This window comes from Antedon bifida, chromosome 1 (genome assembly GCF_963402885.1).
Source record: "Antedon bifida chromosome 1, ecAntBifi1.1, whole genome shotgun sequence".
Classification (NCBI taxonomy): domain Eukaryota; kingdom Metazoa; phylum Echinodermata; class Crinoidea; order Comatulida; family Antedonidae; genus Antedon; species Antedon bifida.
This window is the reverse complement of record NC_136226.1, coordinates 4354729-4381096: the sequence shown is the minus strand read 5'-3', so window position 1 is coordinate 4381096 and position 26368 is coordinate 4354729. Positions and strand designations below refer to the sequence as shown.

Genomic DNA, 26368 nt, shown 5'->3' with positions numbered 1-26368 from the left:
TAATAACGGCGAAGAAGCAGCGGCAGGTGCGATTTTGGCTGAAGTGAGTTGTGAGTCGGTTCGTACTTTACATATACCGCTGTTGTGTGGACGCTAGCGAGTCGTTTGCTGGTTAGCTGCAAATGATAATTTAACATTTATTGTTTGTTTACCCGATGAACTAATTGAACTTAAGTATTATGGGTGGAACAGCTAGTGCAGAAGTACCTGGTGGTGGAACCGAAGGATATCATGTTTTACGGGTAGGCCTTTTATTATAAATAAAACAAATAATCCACAAGCCCCGATTCGATTGTCCTAACTAGGCCTAGCCTAGCCTACAGAGTAGGCCTAGCTAGGCTATTTGTATTTTTAATTTAAATAAATAAGCCCAGTCCTGGTCCAGCCCAGTGGAAAGGATAAGGCATTCCAACAATTAGTCCTGCTCTGCTGACTGAGTCTAACCTCCCTGGCCTAGCTAGGCTAGGCCTGGCCTATTATAATAGAAATAGGCCTAGCCTAGGCCTACTTCTACATATAAATTACAAGTTAAGTTTTTTTTTTAGGTTCAGGAAAACTCCCCAGGACATAAAGCTGGTCTGGAGGCTTTTTTCGATTTCATCATTGCCATCGGAAACTCAAGACTTGTGAGTTTTAATAACTTTTTGTATATTAGATAATCGTTATTGGAGTAATTTATTTTGATGAATTATGTATACCTACATACACTGCACCATACACACCTGTATTTGATCTAGCCTACAACAAAAACCATTGTTGATAATGCAGAATACACATATACTGACCCTAACCCATTTGTGTAGTACTGTAAACTCTAGTAAATAAAACGGATACCTTTATTACATACCGGAATATTAAATTCTGGCATACTACAGTAAATCCTGGTACTTCTCATCTAATTTTTCAATTTTTATTAAATCTGTTTTGATCTTTTAACAGGATAAAGATGATGATACCTTGAAAAAAATCCTAAAAGACCATGAAGAGCGCCCTCTAAAGATGCTTGTTTATAGCAGCAAGTCGTTGAAAGTGCGGGAAGTAACACTGACCCCTAGCACCCGCTGGGGTGCAAGATGGGGCGGTCAGGGTCTCCTTGGTGTCAGCATTCGATTCTGTTCTTTTGAAGGAGCCAATGAAAATGTTTGGCACGTACTTGTAAGTTAGACAGACACAAGTCTCCGAACAAGAGTACTTAAATACACTGTATCTAGAATAGATTTATTTGGAGAGGGTTAAGCTATTGAAAAGGGAAAAGCGCTTGTGATTAATTAAATTGGCTGCCAGCCAATAATGATTAGTCTGCTATAGAACGACAACCTACTCTTGTATATTTGTAATACAGGTCACATGTGATGCCTCTATCAGGCCAGTTAGATGCTAGCCCTAATCTTGTTTTTCTTTGCAGGATGTGCAGCCAAATTCGCCAGCATCATTGGCAGGCTTTAGATCCAATACAGATTACATAATAGGTGCAGATTCAATTTTGCATGAGGTGAGTAACCCTTAATGATGGGGCTTACCCCTGAATAAAATTGAATGTAGCATCAAAACATAAGAGTAGGACCACTCCTTTGGGACACCCCTATTCAGGAAACACTTTCCTGTGAAACGAACCAATGGCAACATGTGTTTTAACGCTGCTGTATGACCAACCTATTGAGAGAACACCCTAATAAGTGAACACCCCAAAATGATATACTTCAATGTTTTGACATGTGTATATTGATAATTATTTTCTGTCAAGTGATATAATTAAAAATTTGGACATTTGATGATTATATTTAATATTAACTGAAATATATTTTTGTTATTAATTTTTAGTCGGAGGATTTGTTTTCTTTAATTGAAAGCCATGAAGGGCGCCCTCTAAAGCTGTATTTGTACAATTCCGAAACAGATGGCTGCAGAGAAGTTACGATCACACCAAATGCAAATTGGCAAGGAGAAGGAAGGTAATGCAATAAAATGTTTTTTTTTTTTATATATACTGTATCTCCATCATAAACTTTTAGACTAGTCCAGATTTGAGAAAAATGAAATGCTGTAGGCATTTCGTGTTAAAAGCAAAAAAACATGTGTTTTAGGGTAATTTCGGGGTGCTGAATTCAAATCTGCTGTTTACCCGGCTCAATTTTTAGATCTTCACCCTTAAAATGTGAAAAACAAAATGGCCGCCATTTCAGACTTATTTTGGCTTATAACTTGACTTCTAAGTGACGTAGCAAGTTAAAAATGGTGTCTATACCTATGTTTGTGATATGAAGATTCCAAATATACTGTTATTAAAGTTGTAAATATTCTATTTCAGCCGCCATGTTTGAAATCCAAGATGGCCGCCATTTTAAACATATTTTGCCTTATTAACTTGACTTTTAAGTAACATAGTAGGTTGAAAATGATGTCTTTACCTATGTTTGTGATACTGAGGATTCTAAATATATTGTTACTAAAAAGTTGTAAATATTCTATTTCATCCGCCATGTTGAAATCCAAGATGGCCACCATTTAAAACGTATTTTGGCTTATAACTTGACTTATAAGTAACATAGAAAGTTAAAAACGATGTCTATGTTTGTGAGACTGAGGATTCCAAATATATTGTTATTAAAGTTGTAAACAGCCGCCATGTTGAAATCCAATATGACGCCTATTTTAAACACACACACACACACACATATATATATATATATATAGGCACAGAATAAATTCTAATCCGCCCGGTGATATAATGAAATTTAATTAATTAGAAACAATAAAAATGACGAAACCTGTGAGAATGAGAGAAAGCCCTAACTGAGATTCAAACCCGGAACCTTCTGCTTGATATGCAGATGTTCTAACCATTAGGCCACTGGGGCTTTCATTGTATTGTTCCAATTCGATTGGACAGACTCTCGGTGGGGTATGGCTGAATGTATCTGTACATAGCTGTGCCTACTGTATACTGGTGGATATATATATATTGCTGCTACTAAATTTGTCTAGTAATTTTACGTATCTCCTCCGAAACCGCTGAATGGTACGTGCTCACATTTCACACACTTATGTTTCTTTTTATCATTGTTGAATGTTTTGATATTAGTCTAATTGTTAAAACGACCTTCACAACCAAAATATTTCTTTGTAATAAAATTTATTTTAAATGGAACGCTACAAAAATAATCCTCTGCTTCATCAGAGCATGAATACCTAATAACCAGATAAGAACGTATCTTTATTACATTTTACTATCAATCCATTTTCATATCACGCAATCCATTTTTCAACAATATAGTAGTATAACAATAACATTTTGAATGAATAGTGAGGGATTAGTTACAGTTTGACTTTGAATAAACCATTGGTAATTTACTGAAAATCCAAAATGAACTTGTGTTATAATACAAACAACACTATTCAATCAAAGAAACGCTCTACTACACATGAGAAATAGATGTCGGTCGATAAACTTCTGACGACGACTAAAACAACGACAATCAGCTAAATGTTAGTGATTTTATTTCATCTCTGACTTGTTACATTTTTCATGACACATTACCGGACTTCCCCCTCCTCTCGCAATGAACGACAGTACAGATCTTCCCTATCTAGGCTCGTGTATGTAGCATACTACGTTAGTCACAAAGTACCCACGCATAGCAGTGTTACTAGAGCCATCACAGATTACCTCTAATGGATCAATCATTCACACATGAATTCAAAAATTTATCGACAAACGAAATATAGCCTATATTCATTCCTTTTAAATATTAGGCATATTGCCAAGGCTAATAATCGATTTGTCCATAATTATAGCGTTTTGCCGGGGGCTTTCCATAATCTAAGGCCAATTTTTAGGCCAAATCATAATTGTGCGTATAGTTTTGTATTTCCGATGCGTGTAGTACCCTATTTATCTTCATTTCCGTACGTTCATAAATATTAGGCCGAATTTCCGTAGTAATTTATAGACGTTCCGAAATTTGAACCGTGTTATACAGGTAGCAGAGCAAAGTTTGCTTCTTTCTGCAAATGTCCTATCATTATTTTCTTTGTTTTATTTGGAGTGTGGTTTAAAACAACACTTTTGTAAAGTTTATAGTGGATAAATAAAAATGAATTTTTGGTAATTGTGGTTTTAACATCTGACTTTATTTAGCATTTTTAAATGAATTAAAATTCCAAATTATACAATTTAACCTTTCGCTCAATATATTTATAGCAACAGCTTCATATTTTTTGTATAACTTTTTAAAATTATTAATTGATAATTAATTTACATTAATTGAGTACAGTTATTAGAATGTATTACCGTACCAAAAGTACCTTCATCGTGACGTTCGCATTGAACAGAAACAAATTTATCATGAATTTTACGTGCGAGAGTACCATTTGCGGCCATCTAGGGGTGTCATTTAACAATTTGCTTGCTGAAATACTCAGTGTCTACAGCCCTGAAGTCTTTGGGCAACCCTCTTAGTCTTGCGACCGCCCCTGATAGCTCTATCTATATTTATTTACAGCAATTTGTTGAGGAAACTAAATATATCAATGTAAATAGGTGGTATTAATACAGTTGAGTAGGCCTACGTATCGGCTGGTGGTCTAGAAAAAAATAATCGATAATCTATAGGCCTAATGTAAACTATACATTTATAACTACTCGTAATGCACTTACAGTAGGTGGTCTATAAGTTAAACCGTTAAGGAGATAATATACAAGACTTCAAAATGGTAAATGGCGGCCTTTTTAATTTATGCTAATGAACCCACTTCCCGATGTCCGATTTTGGTAAACTTTGGATATGATGTTAATTTGGACCATATCAACCAGAAAAAAAGAAATTCTGTTGCAATTAATTGTTCTAGGTGCAACCATACTTTTACTGGACTATGGTATAAAAACCATTTTTAATTTGCTATGTTAATTAAAAGTCAAGTTATAAGCCAAAATACGTTTAATATCTTGGATTCGACTTGCATACAACTGTAGATATTTAGATACAGTATTCATGTTTAGATAGTCCTTCATTATTATTGGATGTAAATTATTATGCATTAAATTTTTGTTACTTTAATGTTTTTTAATTGCAATGATGCATTTCACAGAACCACAGCTTGTAGATGTGTGTTCAGATTTTCATCATTATCATCATCAAGTAATTTGTATGCATGAATTTTAGCTTTGACATGTTTTTTCATTAATTATGGTTATGCATTTATATTTTTAGTCTGGGCTGTGGTATAGGTTATGGTTACCTACATAGAATACCAACACGTCGCTTTCCTGAAGGCCAGTCTCTTGACTTCTCCGAGCACCTTCATCAGTCTCCTGCTCAGACGCAAGTCCCGCACAACACCCCTACGGCTTCACCACCCGATGGCTTCTCAGAGGTAAGTTCATCAGGTCATCTTACGTTATTTTCAGAGTGGTGAATTTTTACTGTGCATCACATTATAATGTAGTGTATAGCGCCTTCCTATGCTACGTTTTGGTGGTTTATGATAATATTGAATATAATATTACATAAATACATTTTTAAGATCCGATTTAAATAGTTAGTTTAAATAGTTTTAGGTTTCACAACTTTAGGAACTTTATAAATATATAAATTATTATTATTATAGGGTCATAAATGTTGTATTAATAATTTATTTTATTCAATGAAAATATACATTTACAGGTATCACTTGCATCCACTCCAAATATAAGTGGTGTAGAAAAAGACATGTCTACCTTGAATATTACCCCAGGCACTCCTGCAAATGCCCCCGTCACCAGTGTAGGCACCCAGATGTCTACACCCGCCATTAACCCAGCACTACCGACAGGACAACCAACTGTACCGGTTACACCCTCTCAGGCTGCATACAGTGGGAGTGTGTACACGCCTACTACGACACCTCAACAAATGCCTGGTGAGTAAAATGTTCACATAGTGTAGTACACTTTCAGATGAGTTGCTTATTTTGTATTATCACCCATTTATTAGCTTTCATAAACCCCTTTTCACATGATCCACATATTTTCCAAATAGTAAACATGTAACAAGTTTTAACCAGGTTTGTGTAGTGTGAAAACGATTTTGTCAAAAGGGAGAAATCATGTAAGGAATTTGAAAACATATACCCTAGTGAGAAGTATTTTTTCTTCTTATGGTTAGAACCAATCACAATAGAGTACTGTACAATACAGAATGTAGCGCATCATAGTGTACCTACCTAACTATACCTAACAGTTCCTAATAAAAGTGTGTAAAAACAATAAAATATCCAGAAGAAAAAATAAATACCACCTGTACAATTTTAAATTTCAAGTTTTTAACTAAAAGAAAAATAATGCTTTAAAAGGAAAGGACGTCTTATACCATCCTCATTATTCATTCCACCAGATAATATTGCTATTAACACAAATTAAAGTTTGAATTAGCAATATGCCAATTATCACATACTGTATGCTGTAACAAAGGGCATATATTTCTTATGCTGAAGCCTCTACCAACACATTGTTGTGGAAGAATGCTAGCACAGCACTTAAAGGACCATTATTTAGAAGTAGAACTCTCAAGAAATGTAAAAACAAATTTGATTGCATTGTTTGTGGTATGTTGTACTGTACGTCATTAGACAAATACAACCGTTCACTGTATCTGTATTCACAATGTGGTAACCTCTTTACTTTGTTGAGCATACTACAGTATGTGATAATTGGGCTATTGTATCTATTTCAATTGTAATATCTTTAACTGAGCTTGAAAGTGACTCTATGATGGATCAGTCAAATGTCGTTCCTTTAAGTGTTTTTCTTTTAGTTATTAATAGTAAAAATACTCTAATTAGTTATTAATTGTGAAAAGGGTACAGTATAAGATCAAAGATGTTGCTTGGTTATAATGCTATAACTATAAACTGGAATAATAATATTATTTTATTGTTCTTTTTTAGTTTCAGGTGTACTGCCTCCAGTTAGCTTATCAAACATACCAGGCTTACCGAACGTAAATGTATCACTCCCTCCTATATCGCTTTCATCACTTCCCCCAACAGCACCGGCTCCCATCAGTTTCCCTTCGTCTATTACAGTACCCCAACTACCAGCTGGCATAACAATACCTCCCCCACCAGTTTCGCTGCCTACAGCTATCGCTGGTGGAGGCACGATGGCTGCCCCGGCAGCTCTACCATTAATAGCTCAAACTGAGAGCTCCTAGAATTTTTAAACTTTATTTCGACATTTGTGAGACGAATACTAGCAAGGAATATTATAAAAACTTGAAAATGTTGATAATCATGTGATTGATTACGTTAAATAAATGCATTTGTCTTTAATATACTTCTATGGTTGCAGTATTATCCCAAATCAACTTAATCTTATTATATCTGAATATGACATTACAAAATGGCATACAATAAATGTGGTTTAAAAACAAAAATATTTAGGATTGAATCTAGAGTAATAGTTGGAGGTATTATAACTACATAGTTGAATAAAGTGTAAAGCCTGTTTTCCCACTAGCTAAATTTATTCGTGCGAATCGAATGAAACAATTTGTGCCACCCACCCTTATTATTTTCCACTACAAGAGCATTTTCATTTTGATGCATTTGTTGATTTGCATGAGTGCTCATAAACGTTTCCTGAGCCCTGATTGGTTGCGCAATTTTCCTCTTTGCAAAAAATAGAAACTGTTTGCTAAAGTAAACATTTGTCGCAGAAAGTGATTTGGATGTTGGAAATATGAATACAAATGATTATATACTGACTCCTTTGATTTGCGAATAAATTCATCTGGTAGAAAACAGGCTTGAGGGATAAAATGTATACATGTGAATTCATATTACATGACATTATTATTCTTACTCTAGAGTAATCTAATGGGTGATGGGTACGTCAGGAGAAAAATGTGTCAAATTTAGGAAAGTGGAGCGTTATTTCATTGAAATGAATTTTGTTAAGGTAGCATAGTATACGCTCATGATTATATCATGTTAGTAGCTTCCCATATAGCTGACTGATAATAAACTTTCAATGCATTTAAAATGTTGTTCATCTGAATATTCTAAGCAGCCAAATGTTGAAAATGTAGTGGAAAAAATTACTATATATATAGACATTTTAGTATTTCTGTTCACATTGTTCGTTTATATTTTTTATATAACCCAAATTGGTGTTGTTTTTGTTTTTCAATAATTTCCTCATTTCTTATCATAATCTAGACCATTTTATTGCTTTAAATTTCCATTGAATATTTGGATTGAAATGAACTTCATCTTATGATAGATGAATATATATTTATTAATTAGTTTAGCAGGTTTAAATGTTTATGTTTTATGTAGTGATTATGACAATATGCACTTGTGAGTGAAATTATTTTAAATTAATTATTAAATGATTTTTCATAATTATTTGAAAAAGTGTGACAATGGTGTAAAAAGTTACTGGTAATTGAAGTTACTGCCATTAAACAATGTTTGTTGCTACCCAATATATGTGGACAGCATCTACAAATGTGCTGTTACAGATATCGCGGTTAAAACAATGTACAGAATAATATTTGACAAAAATAATTAGATTACTTTGTATACCATAAGCAGAAAATGAAAGATAATAATAAAATGTTTCCTTTAATCTAAAATGTCATTTAAACCCAACAGATCTCTTACAAGTCCTCTGCATCGAAGATAGATGTTAGGTCCTACACAAAATTTATTATTTTCTCTGCGAAATGTTTCGCACGAACAAATTCACCTAGTGGAAAGTCGGCTTATAATATAGTGTTGTGTTGTTGACCGTCGTATATGCTAATCAACGTTTTTCAGGAGTGTCCAACCTAAAATCTATTGTACGGTGCAGACAGTGTTGATATAAATGCTCCTCACGATGATCAGTTGTAAGATGTCTAAATTAGAGAAAAACACTCATCTCATAGTTACTGACATGTTTGCACCTTGTAACCTATTATGTAGTCTAGGTTCTAGAAGAGAGTTTCAAATTACTATCAGTAAAAAGATGAATATGATGGCACATAGGGCGTTTCATACGTATAATCTTGATCTCTCATTTTTTTGCAACTGTACTGTAAATACTGTATAATGTCCATTTTTCTGTGTATATCTCTGGCTTTGAGATGGCAAGGATGGGCTTATGTAAAAATTGAGTACAGTACATGCATGGCAGACAAATTAATTTTCTAAAATACATCAACACACTTTTACATGAATATTTTATTAAAATTTCAGATACAAAATAAGAAATTATTAACTTATAACTTAATTTGATAATTTTTATGATAGCAATGATTGTTTGGTTTCGCATCATCTTGAAAACCTCAATGTACTGTACACTGTAAAACTTAATTACACAAATTTTGCTCCGATTTCAGAAATTCTTGAAATGCTAACGTTTAGCAAAGTTCTTGTCGAGTGCAACATTTGTCCGCTGTATGTTGTAAATGTTTCTCTTAATTCGATCTTCAACACTGCTCGCTGATAACTTCATTGGTCTGCAAAAAATATCATAAATGATCGATATAAAAAACATTATATTTGCAAAACTAAAAGCCATAACAAATATGTTTTATTGTTTGAAAAGATTAAGCTAAAATTGCTGTATAGCAGTGATGAAAAAAAAAATGGGCTGCTCCAAAATTAATATTTAATACATAATTGTGTTAACTTACTCAATGAACCCAGCTTTACTTGACTTATTTCTTTCTGCCTCTCTCTCACTCCTATCTTCATCCTAAAATACCAAAATAAATCCGATATTATTACTATTAAACAATCACTAGTTGTATCAAATACTGTCGAGATGTCCCTAGGTGAGGGGACACTTTCTTGTAAAACGAATAAACAGGCAACCCATATTCAGAGAACACTACTATTAAGGGCACACTTTGTTGGATACTGAAGGTGCCTCTAAATTAGGGTTCTACTGTATTAGGGGTGACGGGACTTTTATACCAGGACGACATGCTTGAGTAAAACTTCATAGGCTGATCCAACATTTTCCCACCCTTCACTGAACATTAGGAAAAACATTAGAAAATTAATAAAAAACTGGGTTAAATTCAACACTTAATTTATAATGGTCCCTATATAAAAAAAATTGACTCACTCTGTATTGTTGAACTCTATTCTTTCTGTCTTCATCTCTAGATTTTGCATTCTCCATCATTTCTGCTCTTCTTCTTTCTAACTCTTTTGCATCCATTTTCCTAAATTAATAAAATATAATATTTTGTGCATTCTATAACCTTAGAAATTTGGGGGGAGCGGGCGGCAAAATGTGAGCGTAGACAAAATAAACTGAGGTCCAGGAAAAATCGTGTTTTATGGTGCATGCGCCAAAATGGCATATAACTTCACATTATAAATAGAAAAATTATTCAAAACATTGGTTTATTTATGAGAATCTTAAGACAGTCAAACTTACTTTGATGATCCAGATGACCTATTTCTTGGTGACCTACTCCTCGGCCTTTGCCTGTCACGTGACCTTACGGGTGATCGTGACCTATGTCGTCTTATTGGTGAGCGATGTCGGTGACTGTCTCTATCTCTGTAGTGACTACCTGGTCGTCTGTCAGGGCTGTTTCTTCTGTGCCTATCTTCATGTCTAGAATTCCTTGCATCATTATGTATTCTTTTACTCTGATTAGAAGTAACCTGATAAATAAAGCGGATAAAAAAGGTATTAGTTATTGGATAGCCTTAAGCCTGTTTTCCACTAGGCAACAAGTCTGTAGTTACTGGATAGCCTTAAGATTGGCGAACTTATCATACATAGCAACATTTCCACCTTCCAAATCTCTTTCTGTGACAAATTTTAGTTGGCGTGTTAGTTCCAACAGTTACAACCAAACAGAGCTTAGAAAAGGAGTTGTCACATTCATGAGAACTACACACGGAATATAAATCACAGCTATCAGAACTAAATATACAATATCAAATATTTAAGACAATTTGGTTAATCTGAATAGGCTTGTAGCCCCCTGTACCTAAACAATCATTGTGACTGAGTATGCTGGTTGCACTCACCAAACCATATCCTTGTGGTTTACGACCTTTGACCTGATCACTGCTGCTGTCGGATGACTCATCAGAGGAACTAGCATGTTTTTTCTTCTTTTTCTTCTTCTTACTTTGTTTAGACTGTTTCAACTTTTGATAAAAAATTAAACTAAATATTTTAATTCAAAATTCAGTCAAAAATATTGATTGATATTTGCATACTTCTGTTTAAAGATAAATGATGATGATAATGACCACAATCATGATGTTAATGACAACGATGATGATGATAATGATGACAACGATGATAATGACAACAACGATAATGACAACAATGATATTAAATGACAAACATGACAGGCATAACTTACAAGTTCCTGTAATTGTTTCATTCGTACAGGATTATTTAGCAAATCTTTCTTCTTGTTCAATTCCTGTTGTCTAAAAAAAAATCAAATTAATTTGGTTGTATAAAATAAATACTGTGCAGCAGATTTTGGATGCACACTGCAGTGATGGAGGTATTTATCTTAACAAAATGCATATAATACAGACACCTTGAAAGATCTGGCTTTCTGGAAAGTCTGGCTCGGTCGAGGCCCCCAATACCAAACTTCCTACAAACTGGAAAATCTCCCAAAACCAGACTTTTCTTGAGGTCAAAAAGGTCCTAAATTTGTTACAGGTCAACAAAAACACATCGGAATAAAGTTTGTGAATTTCTGGAAAACCAGAAATATAATGGTTTTAAAGTTTTGATCATATATAAACAAACACAGTATAAAACACCTCTATTAAAGGGGATACTTTCCCATGAAACAAATGAGGGGAAATATATCTTTTAACACTACAACCAACCCTTATTCAGGGAACACCCTCTTGACAATTTTTTGGGTTCTAAAGGTGTGCCCTAAATAGAGGTTATACTGTATATAAATGTGAACTCACTTGATCATGAAGAGTGGATCTTCACGGAGCTTGTTTGCCATGTCAACAGCCTGAGTGGTTTCCGACTCGTCAAATTTTGCACCTACAGAACTGGCAATATCCTGGCTCTGAAATAAACCAACATCTAAAGCTGTTTACACTATTAAACTGTATGTGACAAAAAAATGTGATGTGCCCATATATGGACATGATTATGTCATATCACTACCATATTTGGGCACATCACTACCATATTTAGGCACATCACACTTTTTTTGTCAAAATAGTTTGATAGTGTAACAAATGATCAAAATCAAACCAGATCTTTTTTCTTTATTTCAAACGCATTCAACAGCAAGTAACTCACCAATGGATGGATAAACTATTAAATAAATCGTGCTTATAAACCCCAAGTCTCATTTGAGGCTTAGAGAGTGGAATTGAAAGAGTCGTGAGGTACAACCCTGGCACTCCTTATTTGCATTAATACCTTTTCAGATGTTTCTCCTCTTTGTTTTTTGACAATGGCTTGGTCAACCTTCTTGCCTAAAAGATAATCCTCAGCATCTACTAGATCATCTGCGCCCTTGTACATCCACTGGAGTTTCCCATCTCTGAATATAACAAAAATATCACCGGTATATATATATTATTATTGTCTTAAATGCATTCTTTTTTAGTATAATTCTTAATCAAATTTAAATAAGAGATGCAATCTATGTGAAACTATAGCCCTTTCTATCAGAACATCTTAAGGTGCCTTTATGTCGACAGAGAACTCATCTCAACCTCAACATCATGAAATGCATGATGAAGAAATTCTCAGAATGGAGATTCTTTTTTATATTAAATATATATTTACAGTACAACATCTATTAAGGGGACACTTTCATGAAACAAAAAAGTGTCCTCTTAATAGGGCTGTGAAGGGTTGATTGTAGTGTTAGGATGGGGTATGTAATGTAACATGTATTAAATTGTTTACTTTTTATCTATATCTTGCTTTTTAGTATGATCTTCAGATTGAGTTGTTCTCTCTATTTGTTTTTCTTCCCAAATTTCATCTTCTGATGAATGCTTTGACTTCTTCTTTGTTTTCTTTCTTTCTCGTTCTTTTCCATCAATCTTTTCAAGTTCCTGTCGAAGCTTGTCTTTACCAAGAAGCTTCTTCAGTTTTTTAAGTTTCTTTAAATCATCGTCATCTTTCTTGCTTTTACCCATTGTTTTCTATAATTCTAAAAGGCTATATAAAAAAATGTAAAAATTTATTTATTTTATTCAGTTGACAACCAACAGCGATGAAACCGCCACTAACAGGTTGAATCTAAACATAATAAACTATAACAATACATTCAAATAAGCAACAATAACAAAAACAAAGATCGGAACATTATAGAGATTTAACAATTTTACCCTTAAATACATTTAAACTAGATCATAAAATAAATCAATATCCAAACAAGTAACAAGCAACTTATTAAATGTGTTAGGTAACCGCTGAAAAATACCTCGTTTTGTGCATTCAACACGACCACAAGAAACGTGAAGCAAACACTTGCTGCGAGTACGAGTTATATTCATGGAGGTAAAAATTTATTTTTTATACCTCCATGGTATATTCAACTTAAACAAAGAGTGCAGGATACAGTTTGGTTTACCAACTTTACAGGAAAGAAGGGAACACGGAGACCTCATCGAAGTTTTTACATTTTTGAATGGTTACAAAATATAGATCGCCACTCCTTTTTTAAATTAGCATCTGAAGTTGATCCAAATATCACTCGAGGCTCAACTTTTAAATTAAAGAAACCTAGATGGAACTCAACTAAACGGAATAATTTTTTTGATACAAGAGTAATTAACAAGTGGAACTCACTGCCCGAATCTGTTGTCAATAGCAAGAGAGTAAATTCATTCAAAAACAAACTTGACAAACACACACATATGAGAGAAGAGGCTCCTTACGAGTTTAAAAACTCATTGCCTCTTAACTTTACTAAAGGTAAGAATTACTAAAGGTAAGAAAGCAACAAGAGGACAATCATAAACATAATTGAAAGAGTTGTATAAAAATACCAAATCAAAAACAACTCTACGATTTTCAAGAGAAATAAGAGAAACATTATAATTAGGACAAGTGGAGTAAGGAATCTTGTTCAGAACATTAGAAATACGCTGAGATTGCATACAAGAAATTGAATTAAAAATGACAAATCAAAACAAATATAAACAAATTATTCTTGGGCATATCGAATTTTTACAATTTTATGATTGCAGGATGTTGTAGACAACTCGTGAGTAGGTTGGATGAAGATTTGAGTAATTTTAAGGGGTGGGTACGAAACTGCATTAGCGCCTTATTTTTGTTGCTAAGTTCATAGATTACTAACTTTAAAAGGTGCCCTGGGATGCGGTACCACATATTAACGGATTCCTATACTAACCTAGGGCCTAGGCTCCCAGGTCGAGCTGAGAACGCGACCGAACCAAAAGACTTTATATATATAGGCATGCCGCGGCGCCGCGCCTCCTCTACAAAATAGCCAAGCTAGGCCTAGGCCTTGTAGGCCTAAAATAGAGGCTTAAAAACACGGCACTTTTCAACTTTCTTAGTATATAATAATATTGCATGATCCTAATTCATATAGACCAGGCCCATGCAATTTTATCTTACCCACTCTTTGTTTATTTATTGATATTTTAGTATTTATAACGACTGGATGAACTGAAGAAACACAATAATCCTCCCGTCTCGTCGACGACACGACGCGCGATCGATCTACCACCGTACCTATAAATCGATACGAAGCGATAGATTGGTAAACTTTGACCTGGGCCGGGTAATGTTTTGATTTATTTTTTTTCTGTAGATGATATGATCACTCGGCGGTGCTAAATTCTGTTAAGTTCCTGTAATTTTTGGACCAGTCTTAAGAGTTTCTTATAGTAATTTGATTAAATGTAATGATAGTATTATGTAAGCAACAAATTTTGCTATAATTGTGGAAGGGACTCTATTAAACTGTGTTTGAATTTAAGCTCTTTTCTGTAAGCTTCTCCGTTGTGGCTCGTTGTGACACACTACACACACAGCCGCAGTAGCCAGAAGTGTGTGTGTGCTGGAGAAAAAATTGGAAGAGGTTGATGTTACTCTAGGCTCAAGTTAAGAAAGAAGAAAAGAAAAGAAAATCAGGTTCTAAATTTTAATTCCAGTATTCAAGATCATGTCATTCCGGTAAGTTGGCAATATTTTATGCAAGGTTTAAACCACGGATTTGTGCGCAATTTCTAATAATAATTGAACCTTAAAGGCTTAATATATTTCATTGCACACTTTTGCAAGGAAGAATTTGTTACCCTATTAGTATTAACTATCGGCATTACTCACAAAATTTGTAAATTGCGCAAGAACTGCTGTTTCGCATAATAATTTGCAAATTAACAAACAAGGATTTGGAACGACAGAGGGAATCCCCATCTATCTGTATTTATTACTGGCGACTATATTAGTAGATTGTAGTTTTGGATTTAAGTAGGCTTGCGTTTAACTTATGTCCTTGAGTGGAACCAAGCTTTAGAGGGTATTTGTCAATATCAGATTTTACTTCTTTCATGAAAAACATACAAAAAAATTTTGTAAATTGTGGGATTCTTTGTATTTCTATTCATTTTTATTCATTATTATGCATAAATTATTAAATATAATTGTTGTAATTTTGTTTAGCCAAAAGTGATTTTATTTATTAACAGTACAAAATATTAATCAGTTTGATTTTACATTTTTAACACTTTTGTTGAAAAATAAATTCAGATAACAATAAATCTTGCAAATAAAGACTAACTTTAACAGAACTGACATCTTGACTATTATATTACAATGTGTAAGGTCCTCCTTCTTCGGGATCAAGCCTTCTTTCAATGCTTCTTTGTCATTTTATGTATCTCCTTTTATTTTGTAACTGTCATTGAAAGTAAATAAATGTTTTAATGCAAAAAAATGTAACATTTTATTATACTACACTGGTTGAAAATGTTAATCTTAAAAAGGTGAAGTTTTAAGGTCCGTAAATGAACCACATTTGCAAAAACATGTACCATAATGTTTGTTCATCGAAAAAGTTTTGCTATAATAACTCAACCATCGTTTCATCTTTATTTCCGAAATTTTAAATCCATATCCACTCTATGATAGAGTACTGTAGTATAAATAGTGTGAAAAAACATTCTTTGATATAACAATTCAACCTTCTCTTGGTTTTAGTTCTGTTAATAATTCAATAACTTTTGTACATGTTAATCGTATCTAAAGGTTCCATCATCGTTTCATGCGTTTTGTCTTATAAATAGCCAATTAATTCAGCTAAACGCTTTCCTAACAGTAGATCTTAAGTTTCTTTATAATTCTGTTAATTAATTTTGAATATATTTTATATCATGTTTCTTTATCAGTGTACCTACCTACTGTACTCGTAGATTAAGATCTGGCCAGACCCATATTTCATGTTCCTTTCAGGAGGGTGAATATCATCATATCAATAATCAGGATTGTTTTGTAGATTTAGTAAATAATTATATAAAAATATAGTTCTCTTTAGAAAACGGTCTAGATATGTTTTCATATTCATTTAATCAGTAGGAATACAATTTTAAAATTTATTATAATTGTTAAATGCTACTATATTATATAGGCCATGTTTTGTTGCTGTATCCGTTCTGTTTCTGTTATTGGCGAATCCTTTTGGCTGTTGGTTTGGTTTTTGAAATATAAGAAAACGAAAGAAAACGATAATAATGTTCCAAACCTTGTGGCATGATTTTGTGCATGCGATTAAAATCTAGTGATGAAAGAGGAATGTTTGCCAAAGTTTGCCAAAGTTTACACCACAATTTTGCTGATGTTAAAAATGGTATTTTTTTTCACTTTATTTAAGATGACATCAATTGAACTGAAGATGTAATATTAAAACAACATGAAAACATGCCTTAAGAAAAATACTGTCGTCATTTAATGCTTAAATTATTCAACCTCAAAATTCCACTGACATCTGCACGGCGTGTGACTTCCTACCCGGAAAATGAGGGCATTAAATCAAATCCATCACGTCCGGCAACTTCTGTGAATACAGGATGTGCCAAAAAAGGATACAAAGTGTACATTTTCACTTTTATCACCTTTTTATTTACAAATTTGTTATTTATTATTCAATTTTTTTAGAATGAATTTGTTTATTCCATCAATCAACAATGGTTATTTTGTCAATTTGATTTATTGTATTGTAATTCCATAAATCCTAAGTTAATATACTGTAAGAGAATCCCTAATACCTTTAGGTTAAGATGAGTGTACACACAAAGTATCAACATTCCATTTTTATAACCCTATTTGTCAGAAAATGTCTTTTTTTAAATTTATCTTTTCATATAGATGAATCGTGATTAAGTTTGTGACGTACAGTCATTTATTTGAATGTGAATTTGTTTGTTTTTAAGAGTCATTAAAGGTAGCTCGAATTGATTTAAATAACATACAAATACATGAATTTGATCAGAATTTGATAAGGTACTATACATAGCACAAGATATAACTCATTCTTTACCGTCACAGTGTCGATACTAAATACCATTTATGCCCTGGTTTAGGAAATTTTTGAAAGGTGGATTTGGAAGCGGCCGCAGAATGTCAGACGTGCCGAATTGTGAAGATAGTGATAATGAAAATGAAGGAGGGAGTAAAAAGATAGAGGTTCACCCAGACACAGCAAATCCAGATAAGGTATGGGATCGATTAAAAGTCAAGCAAACGTTTAAGACAGTTACTCCAATGGATCCATCTACACCAAAACCTGAAGGTAGGGCTAAAATATTTATTAACGTTCACTTTTTTATTCATCTTGAAAAAATTTTTTTAAGAAGTGTATATTTTCTAAAAAATCCCTCATCTTTATCATCGTAATTTGTTTCTTTTTTTTTTTAAACTTTTTGTTATGATACTAGAGCATTACCATGCTTTTCTTATTTTCTAAGGCTTATTTGTCTCCTTTATTAACATTGCAAGCCCCATATTGCTGGCAAATACTTTTTAAGGCCTTCATTGACCGTTTTTTTTGCAATCTATTATTATAAATAGCAACAGAGTTTAGAGACCGCTGCTCCCTACATTCAACTGAATGTAATCAAATTCAATCGTCCTATTTAGAGAATATATTAAGATTAGTACTGGTAATTCATTGCTGTTTTTTTACTATACATTGATGTTGTTTAGGTTATACACGCTTTGTGTGCATCTCTGACACGCACTCGCGTCAGAGTCACATGCCACCTATACCGCAAGGAGATGTTCTGCTTCATGCGGGAGACTTCACAAATATTGGAATGCCTAAGGAAGTTGTAGCTTTTAATGATTTTTTAGGTAAGGATTTCTTTAATGATTTATCTAAATAGTAATTAATAATTATTCGACAATCAATACAGAAAATATTTTTTTCCACCTCAAATTGAGGTGATAGGGGACACTTTCCCATGACCCAAATGAAATGCAACATATGTTTTTACACAGAGTCAACCTCTAAAGCTCTGTCTACACTATCAAACTAGTTTTACAACAAAATTGTCCAAATATGGTAGAGTAGTACAGTATGTTCAAATATGGTAGAGTAGTACAGTATGTTCAAATATGGTAGTGACATTTATGACATCAACATGTCCATATATGGGCACATCACATTTTTTTTCACATAAAGTTTGATTGTGTAGACAGAGCTTAATATTGTCAGGGGATATTCCAATTAATGGGACACTTCTTTGGCATCAACATCGTTATTATGGTTACCATTATCTAATTATCATTTTATCATTAAATCTGTTTTAGTTGTTATGATTACCATCTGTCGCCATGGTAATTATTAATGCCTATCCTTGATTTGTTACTAGGATTTTTAATAACTGTTATTTTACAATTCAACATCACATCATTATCCTCTTCATGATTTGATCAAACACTATTTTCCATTTAAACATTAGCAATATTGCCTTGAGTTAAAACAATTATAATATTATAATTTTGTATGATGAATATTCATTAATCCTTCACTGTGCCATTATACCATTATCCTAATCATTGGATATCAACAGCTATGCTGGAGTATTGCTCACTGCAGCCTCATATGGTGACTATGGCAAGCTTAATAGTAAATTAGCATATGTATATTCTACATTCTAGTATCACTAGTAGTAGTACACAGCAATTTTGTATGCAGCAGTGAATAAAATGACATGTGTGTTCCGAATAGCATTTTATTTGATAGCGTTTTATAAAAAAAAAAAAAATCATAATTTTGTATTACAGTACACTGAAATTTTACTTCATTCTATTTGGCAATTTAATTTTCAAAAACACTTAAAAAGTGACATAAAAGTATCAACTTATTTCCATCATGGTCTTGAATATGTATAGTGAGAGGTCATTTAAAAGAAATTGAGGTGTAAAAAAAAATTGAATAATTGCATATGGTGAATATGTGGTGATGTGGAAATATTCTGTGGCATTTAAATAAATTAAATAATTTTTAAAACTGTTTATATTGATGGCAATGATATGATAATATTATATTAAAGATAGTACTGTATATTGACAAGATAAGATAAATTTTTATGTGTTTTTCACTTGATAGATAGATAAAACCAATTTTTGTATTAAATCGTTATCAATTATTTTCAGGTTCATTACCCCACGAGCACAAAATAGTGATAGCTGGCAACCATGAGGTAACATTTGATAAAAAGATGATGGATGAAGGGACTAGTCAGGTTTTTATGGGATTCTCCACCGCCTTACAACAACTAAAGAAAGATGATTACGAGGACATTTCATCACTTCTTACTAATTGCACATATCTTCAGGATACAGAAACGACCGTTTGCGGATTTCGCATTTACGGATCACCATGGTACGTACTTTCGTTGCTTCCAAAATAAAATTGCTTTCACAATTTTCAGGGGATTAAAACATTTGGTGTCGAGTAAATTACGGTTTCATTGTCTTAACCGCTCGGCCACTCGCTTGCTCAATTGGTAGGATGAAGATGCTAGCACACTTGGACTACTGTTCTTCTAATCCCTGAATTGAATGCTAGTGTAAAATTTCCTTTTTTCTAAATAATAAAAGATTAAATAAATTTTGCCAATTTTTTTAGGTAAAATAAAAAATACTTTATGGTGTTATAGGAAAAAAATCTATGGTGATAACTGTTATTACCTACTGTAGGAAGTACTGTAAATTAGCTTTACCTCAAGGAGAGAAGTCAAGAGGATTTGCCCTTCTGACATAAACATGTATTTTCAAGTGATTGTTCAGTGAGATTCGAACCCTCAACCACAAGATCAGCTGGTTCATACCTCTAGACCACTGAGTTTGTGCTGATGTCTAGGGTATTACTGTAGATTCGATCCCAAGAACGCAGCGGCTATGCAACATGAACTCTCAGTTGTTTTGCAGTATGATTGTGCTGTTCAGATCTATAGACTATAATTATTTCTTGCTTAATAGCAGCGGATTTATCAACAGCATTGTTTAGCCATTTAGCAAGAGATTTAGTTCCACTGCTCAATTAATCTCCTATTCTGACGTGTCATTGTGTTGTAAATGAATCCATTTTATTTTTATAGAGTGTACAGTATTGATAAAATTAATATTACAATAACATCATCTACTGTTGAATCATATACAATATGTATCATGTATATATATATATCATGTACAATACTATATCACCATTTTGTCTTCCTTTCTAACTTATCCTTTCTATATATACAAAAATATATTTTTATTATTTACTGATGTAGCCGATTTAATATAAATGATTTATATTTGAAGATGACAATACAGTTGAACCCATTTTAAAAGCTGTACTGTGCACCTTTGGGACAAATTGTCCCCTTAATAGGCGTGTCCCCTAAATAGAGGACACCATATTTTGCTCCTCATTAATTTCACTGGAAATTGTCACTTATAAATTAATTTTATGATATGATTTTGATTTCGGCAATATAATCAAATACAGTATTTACGATATTATATACAGTAATATATTTACATTATTACTTAAATATTATAATATTATTTCATACTTTCAGTGATAATCCAATTTTTATAATAAAGCTACTCAAAACCCGAGGTTTATGTAGTACAATGTTGAATACAAAAGTAGCTCTGTATGCAAAATCTGTGTTGTAATTTTGAGTTTATGATAATGAATTTCTGTAGAAATTTTATTGGATACATCGGTGAATATCTAATGTGGAATATCAAATTTGCAAATAAACATACGGTATATGATAGCTAGGCCAAAAATAAGTAAATAATTCCTAATGGGCTATTTAGTTTATTATTTGATGATGACCTGGTCAAAAGTACAAGTTAATAATTTATTTGTGAGACTAAAGATATTAAATAATAAATGGTTAAGTAGAATTTGAATAGGTCATTTCTGTGAAGATTCAGTGTGTCTGAAGATATATATGAAATTAAGTACTGTATCTACATACCATATTTTTAATTGTAAATACTTTATGAATGTGGGAAATAACCTGTATCTTTCAGCCTAACTGAGTTGCGCACATGTGTGAATGACACTCGCGCACATGTGTGAATGACACTCGCGCACATGTGTGAATGACACTCGCGCACATGTGTGAATGACACTCGCGCACATGTGTGAATGACACTCGCGCACATGTGTGAATGACACTCGCGCACATGTGTGAATGACACTCGCGCACATGTGTGAATGACACTCGCGCACATGTGTGAATGACACTCGCGCACATGTGTGAATGACACTCGCGCACATGTGTGAATGACACTCGCGCACATGTGTGGATGACACTCGCACACAAGAAGTTTCTTTACTCCTAAGGCTCTGTGTCGAGTGCTGCCACCAATTATTCATCTTCCCACAACAGGGGCTGACTGGACCTGTACACCCTGGGCTAACCAACCCCATACTCTTTCAAAATATTAACTTGGTTTTTGTACATGAGCCAGATGTGTACACAGGATCTAGTTTTTAGTCCTTTTGCGGGTCTAGGAGTGACTTGAACCTGTGTCAATTGTAGGCCTACAATACAGTAGCTATGGTTTGCCGTGCCCCTGCCTGAACTGCTCAGCCACTTGATTTGTATCATATCATTCTTGTTTAGTGCTATAGTATCATTATCAATAAATCAAAATATTGTTACAGTGTGTTAATTACTAAACCACTGTTACTGTCTTTATTTATAGGCAACCAGAATTCTATGACTGGGGATTTAATTTACCAAGAGGGCAGGCTTGTCTAGATAAGTGGGAAAAAATTCCTGAAGGAATTGACATTCTGATGACCCATGGTCCGCCACTTGGTAAGTAGAATTTAATTTTTTCTGGGGACATATCATAAAACATCGAAAAGAATCTCAGTTTTAAGGTTTTACGGAATTAATACTGTATGACCAAACAAGTGTCTCCTTAATAGGTGTGTCCGTAGAATAGGGGTTGTCCGTAATGCTATGCATATTTATTTCCACTCATTTTAACAAGAAAGTGAGAATAGGGGAGGGGTTCTACTATAATTCAGTACACTATGACATACTTGAAATAGCATTAGGTAAGGCTCCAAATCCCAAAATAGAAATTTCGCTGTATGTTTTTAAAACAAAATTTCTGTAGGGCCTATGTGGAATAGATGCATTTATTATTATAGTTTAAATATTGTAAATATGTAATATTGGATTATTGAAATCAATTTAAATTTTTTCTTTTGAGGGCATGGTGACGTAACAAGTGGGAATAACCGTACAGGCTGTGTTGAGCTTCTTAATACTGTACAAAAAAGAATCAAACCAAAATACCACGTATTCGGTCATATCCATGAATCCTACGGTATGACAACCGACGGTGTAACCACATACATAAACGCATGTACGTGTACGTTAAGGTACGCACCAGTAAACGCACCCATTGTGTTTGATCTGCCAACACCAGAATCGGATGTCGTGACTGAAGAAACGCAGACATAAAACTGTCACTTTTAAGGACCAAATGACTTTTATGGTTACAAGGACCAAATAGAACAGTCTTCTTCAACGTTTATCCAATTTTACAGACCTTAAGTAGGCTGAATAAATAAGTTCTTGAAATTGCTCAATAATCCATCTATGTAATTTTTTTTTAATGAATTCTCATTTTAGGAGAATTTGTTTTTTTCTTCACTGGAACTCTTTTTAATTTAAAATGGAAAGAAATCTTTGTTGTAGCATTTTGTAAAAAAGACTTTTAACTTTCAAGTATGCTTCTACTTGCAAAAGTCATAGAGCTTTTAAGTTATGCTGTTCAACTTGGAAGAAATCACTGTTGTTTTTGAGCCATTTTGCTTAATTTGGAACAAAGCAAATCTTATGCTATCCAGTTTTTTTTTTGAAGAAATTCTGCATAGCTTTTGAGCCACCTTGTTGAACTTGGAACAAATCAAATCGTGATCTAAAGTTTAATTTGGAAGTACTGTACTACTGTATAACTTTTCAGCTTCCAGTATTATTTCAAAGAAGTACTTTACTGCTTTTGAGCTGTCTTGGTTAACTTAAAAGAAATCAAATCTTAGCTAAAGTTCAACTTGAAAGTATAACTTTTCAGATTTCCATTTTATTGGAAGAAGAATTTACTTTTGAGTTATCTTGTTCTAATTTGAAAAAAGTTCAACATGAAAGAAAAGCCATGTTTTAGCTATCAAGGAAGTATTGTTTTGTTTCTTCTATACAATTATTAACTTGTTCACTGTTGACAAGATTTAACATTTGTGAAAAAAGATATTACTGGTATAGGTAATGTTTTATGCAGAAATTCTTATGAAATAGTTTTGAAATTTACTGTTGTATGGAAAGTGCAATACATGAACTGTACCTCTATTCAGACTTTACTTTCATATTCAGTGTTACAGTATCTACACTCATGTGAACACAAGTATTCAACAAACTGTATTTTATTGCAATACTGCTGGAATTACAGGTGCATGTATACTCTCTTTTGGAATGTTTGATGATATTCTAAATGTTGTACAGTAGGTCGTATGTGGCCTATACATATATAATATTTAACTCACAGTGGAAGTTCCATCTTTAACCAGTGCCATTTTAGTTGGATAGACCGGAGATTCTTTTTGAGGACTGGAGATCTTGCTGTCATTGATGATGGAAACCCGGTTACAGTACCAGCCTTCTTGAAGAAATACAGTATACTATAGCAACAGTGTTTTAAAGCATTATTTAACAGTTAAAATAGAAAATTCCATTCCAATAATTTTCTTTAATTTAAATTAAAATGATTCCATATACCATATTGGTGAACTATGAATACATTAGAATGTAGAAAATGTGATTTCCAAATACCAGTAAATTAAGGATCCTAAAATTGGTGAAAAATTTGGAATACTGTATTTCGGATATTAATACTCCTACAGCAAAATGTTTATTTGTTTGCTTTATAACCAGCTTCTACCTTGATTAGTTCTCAGGGTACTTAATTTTTATTTAGAATTTAAATTCTCAGGGTTATAAAGACCCTTATTCTTATGTATGATATAAAAGGATTTGCTGTACAGTAGGTAGTTTTATAACACACCACCTCCTGCGCATCCACCTGGAAATTCAACTGGGCAACCAACTAGGCATCCACCTGGGCATCCACTTGGAAATCCACCTGTTCATCCATCTGGAAAGTCAACTGGGCATGTACTTTTGTATCCACCTGTGCATTCAACTGGGCATGCACATGTTCATCCACCTGAGCATCCAACCTTGGCATGCACCTGGAAATCCACCTGTACATCCACATTGGTAATCTGCTTGTGCATACACCTGCATCCACCTGGTTGTAGTAGCACAGATATTGTACACAACTTCTGCTGTTTGTGAGATGTAAGGTGACAATTGGCCAATAACAGTGATTGATTTCTGCTTGGCGGATTTTTTAGGATTGAGTAATTGTATACACACATGAAATCAAAGGAATAGTGAGAAGAACATTATCAGCTTTGTTGTTTTATATTGTTCAATGTGATATCATGTAAAAATAATTCCATAATATAAAAAAATATATGAATATATAGTTGTAGATTTAAAACATATTGTAAACAAAAGTACTATTATATAATGTATTAATTTATATGTATCAAGTTTTAATGTATTAGAATCAATTATTATATTTGATAGTAGAATTGTAGAAAAAAGTAGAAATTAATGCATTTATTTATAGTTTTTGTATGTAAGCCATTTAGAAAATGAATTTCCAACATGATGTTTTATAATATCAAATATATTATCTTATCTCTTTTATCCCATTGGGGCATGCCACTCTTGTTTTTGTAAGATAGAGTGATTGGACTGGTAGGGTTTATTAGCCAAATGCAGATGATAGGGACTGAAAATGTAACCTAACCCCTATAATCTTTCCATAAGATATAATAGGTTCTTTTTGTATTTTACTTTTTAATGGATGTATTGAAATAAGGGAATTTTTTGGATTTAAAAAAAAAATGTTTTTTATTAAAAGCAACATTGTGATGTAATGCAAATTTGGATGTAACAAAAATGTTATTCAGAACGATTTTAGTATTGAAAGTGTACTCATCAGTGTGAACTACAACCACAATGTTGGTGACATGTGTGACATTTTTGTGCCAGAGCGAAGCTCATCCTTTATGTCACCAATAGAGATAAGAACAGAATTTTTACTTCTATTGTCATCAATTTACCTTTTTATTTAAAACTTAAGTTAAGTGATTTAAAGCAGATATCGCCATGTGCAATTTTGGTTTCATATCAGTTATAATAATATATAATTTATACTTTTATTATATTTATGTTACATAAATAAGATTTATAATGTGCATTATTCAAAGGTTTTATTTTAGTTTTATATTGTTAAAAACAACTTATGCTTTTGTACCATTGAGACATACTGTGTGACTTATTATTTTATTGGCAAAAAGAAGTAAAGTTTCTGGTATACCACATTCCTAATTCCTATAAATGCTTGGTTCCAGTTAAGGGAAAAATGGCAAAATCATTTTACCATTCTTTAACCTAACTGGTTCCCGCTAGGATGCAATGCAACTGTGTAAGCACATCGCAGTTTGGATATGCCATTGCTTGTGATTGGTCAGATAATTCAGTTGCACTGCGTCCTAGTGGGAACCAAGCTTAAGGGACCATGTCAAAACTACTGCGCAGTTTAATAGTTTGCTAGAAACTTTATCAAAACTGATTTCATTTTACAGTGGTATATTAGCCTATTCAACATTTGATATTGTACCACAGACCTTTCTAGAATAGGGTGGTATATAATAATAAATCATATAAAGTATTGTTGAAATGTTGATGCCATAATGGTATTTTAAAATTTCATGAGATTGGAAATTGT

At 33.1% G+C, this 26368-nt stretch overlaps 3 protein-coding genes across 4 annotated transcripts; 2 read left to right on the top strand and 1 right to left on the bottom strand.

Moving 5' to 3' along the window:
• Positions 1–12: 12 nt before the first annotated feature.
• On the top strand, positions 13–7412 carry LOC144838334 (Golgi reassembly-stacking protein 2-like). Its single transcript, XM_078693675.1, has 8 exons — positions 13–242; positions 546–626; positions 940–1155; positions 1406–1492; positions 1822–1952; positions 5211–5373; positions 5664–5898; positions 6925–7412. Exons 1-8 carry the CDS (start codon positions 180–182, stop codon positions 7188–7190), a joined length of 1242 nt encoding a protein of 413 aa, XP_078549801.1. The 5' UTR covers positions 13–179; the 3' UTR covers positions 7191–7412.
• Positions 7413–9179: 1767 nt separating this feature from the next.
• Positions 9180–14720, bottom strand: LOC144838343 (pre-mRNA-splicing factor CWC25 homolog). 2 transcript variants are annotated; one of them, XM_078693685.1, is made up of 10 exons: positions 14594–14720; positions 12905–13162; positions 12410–12533; positions 11941–12047; positions 11364–11433; positions 11020–11142; positions 10415–10647; positions 10097–10196; positions 9660–9721; positions 9180–9482 (listed from the first exon to the last, which is right to left on the bottom strand). In XM_078693685.1, exons 2-10 carry the CDS (start codon positions 13138–13140, stop codon positions 9377–9379), a joined length of 1161 nt encoding a protein of 386 aa, XP_078549811.1. In that variant the 5' UTR covers positions 13141–13162; positions 14594–14720; the 3' UTR covers positions 9180–9376. The 2 variants fall into 2 exon arrangements, with proteins under 2 accessions (XP_078549811.1, XP_078549816.1); XM_078693690.1 differs by having other exon boundaries at positions 14598–14664.
• A 94-nt stretch (positions 14721–14814) lies between these two features.
• On the top strand, positions 14815–23061 carry LOC144852550 (metallophosphoesterase MPPED2-like). Its single transcript, XM_078710440.1, has 6 exons — positions 14815–15154; positions 17560–17768; positions 18182–18328; positions 19637–19865; positions 22199–22314; positions 22718–23061. The coding sequence occupies exons 1-6, from the start codon at positions 15144–15146 to the stop codon at positions 22969–22971; spliced, it is 966 nt and encodes a 321-aa protein (XP_078566566.1). The 5' UTR covers positions 14815–15143; the 3' UTR covers positions 22972–23061.
• The last annotated feature ends 3307 nt before the right edge of the window (positions 23062–26368 follow it).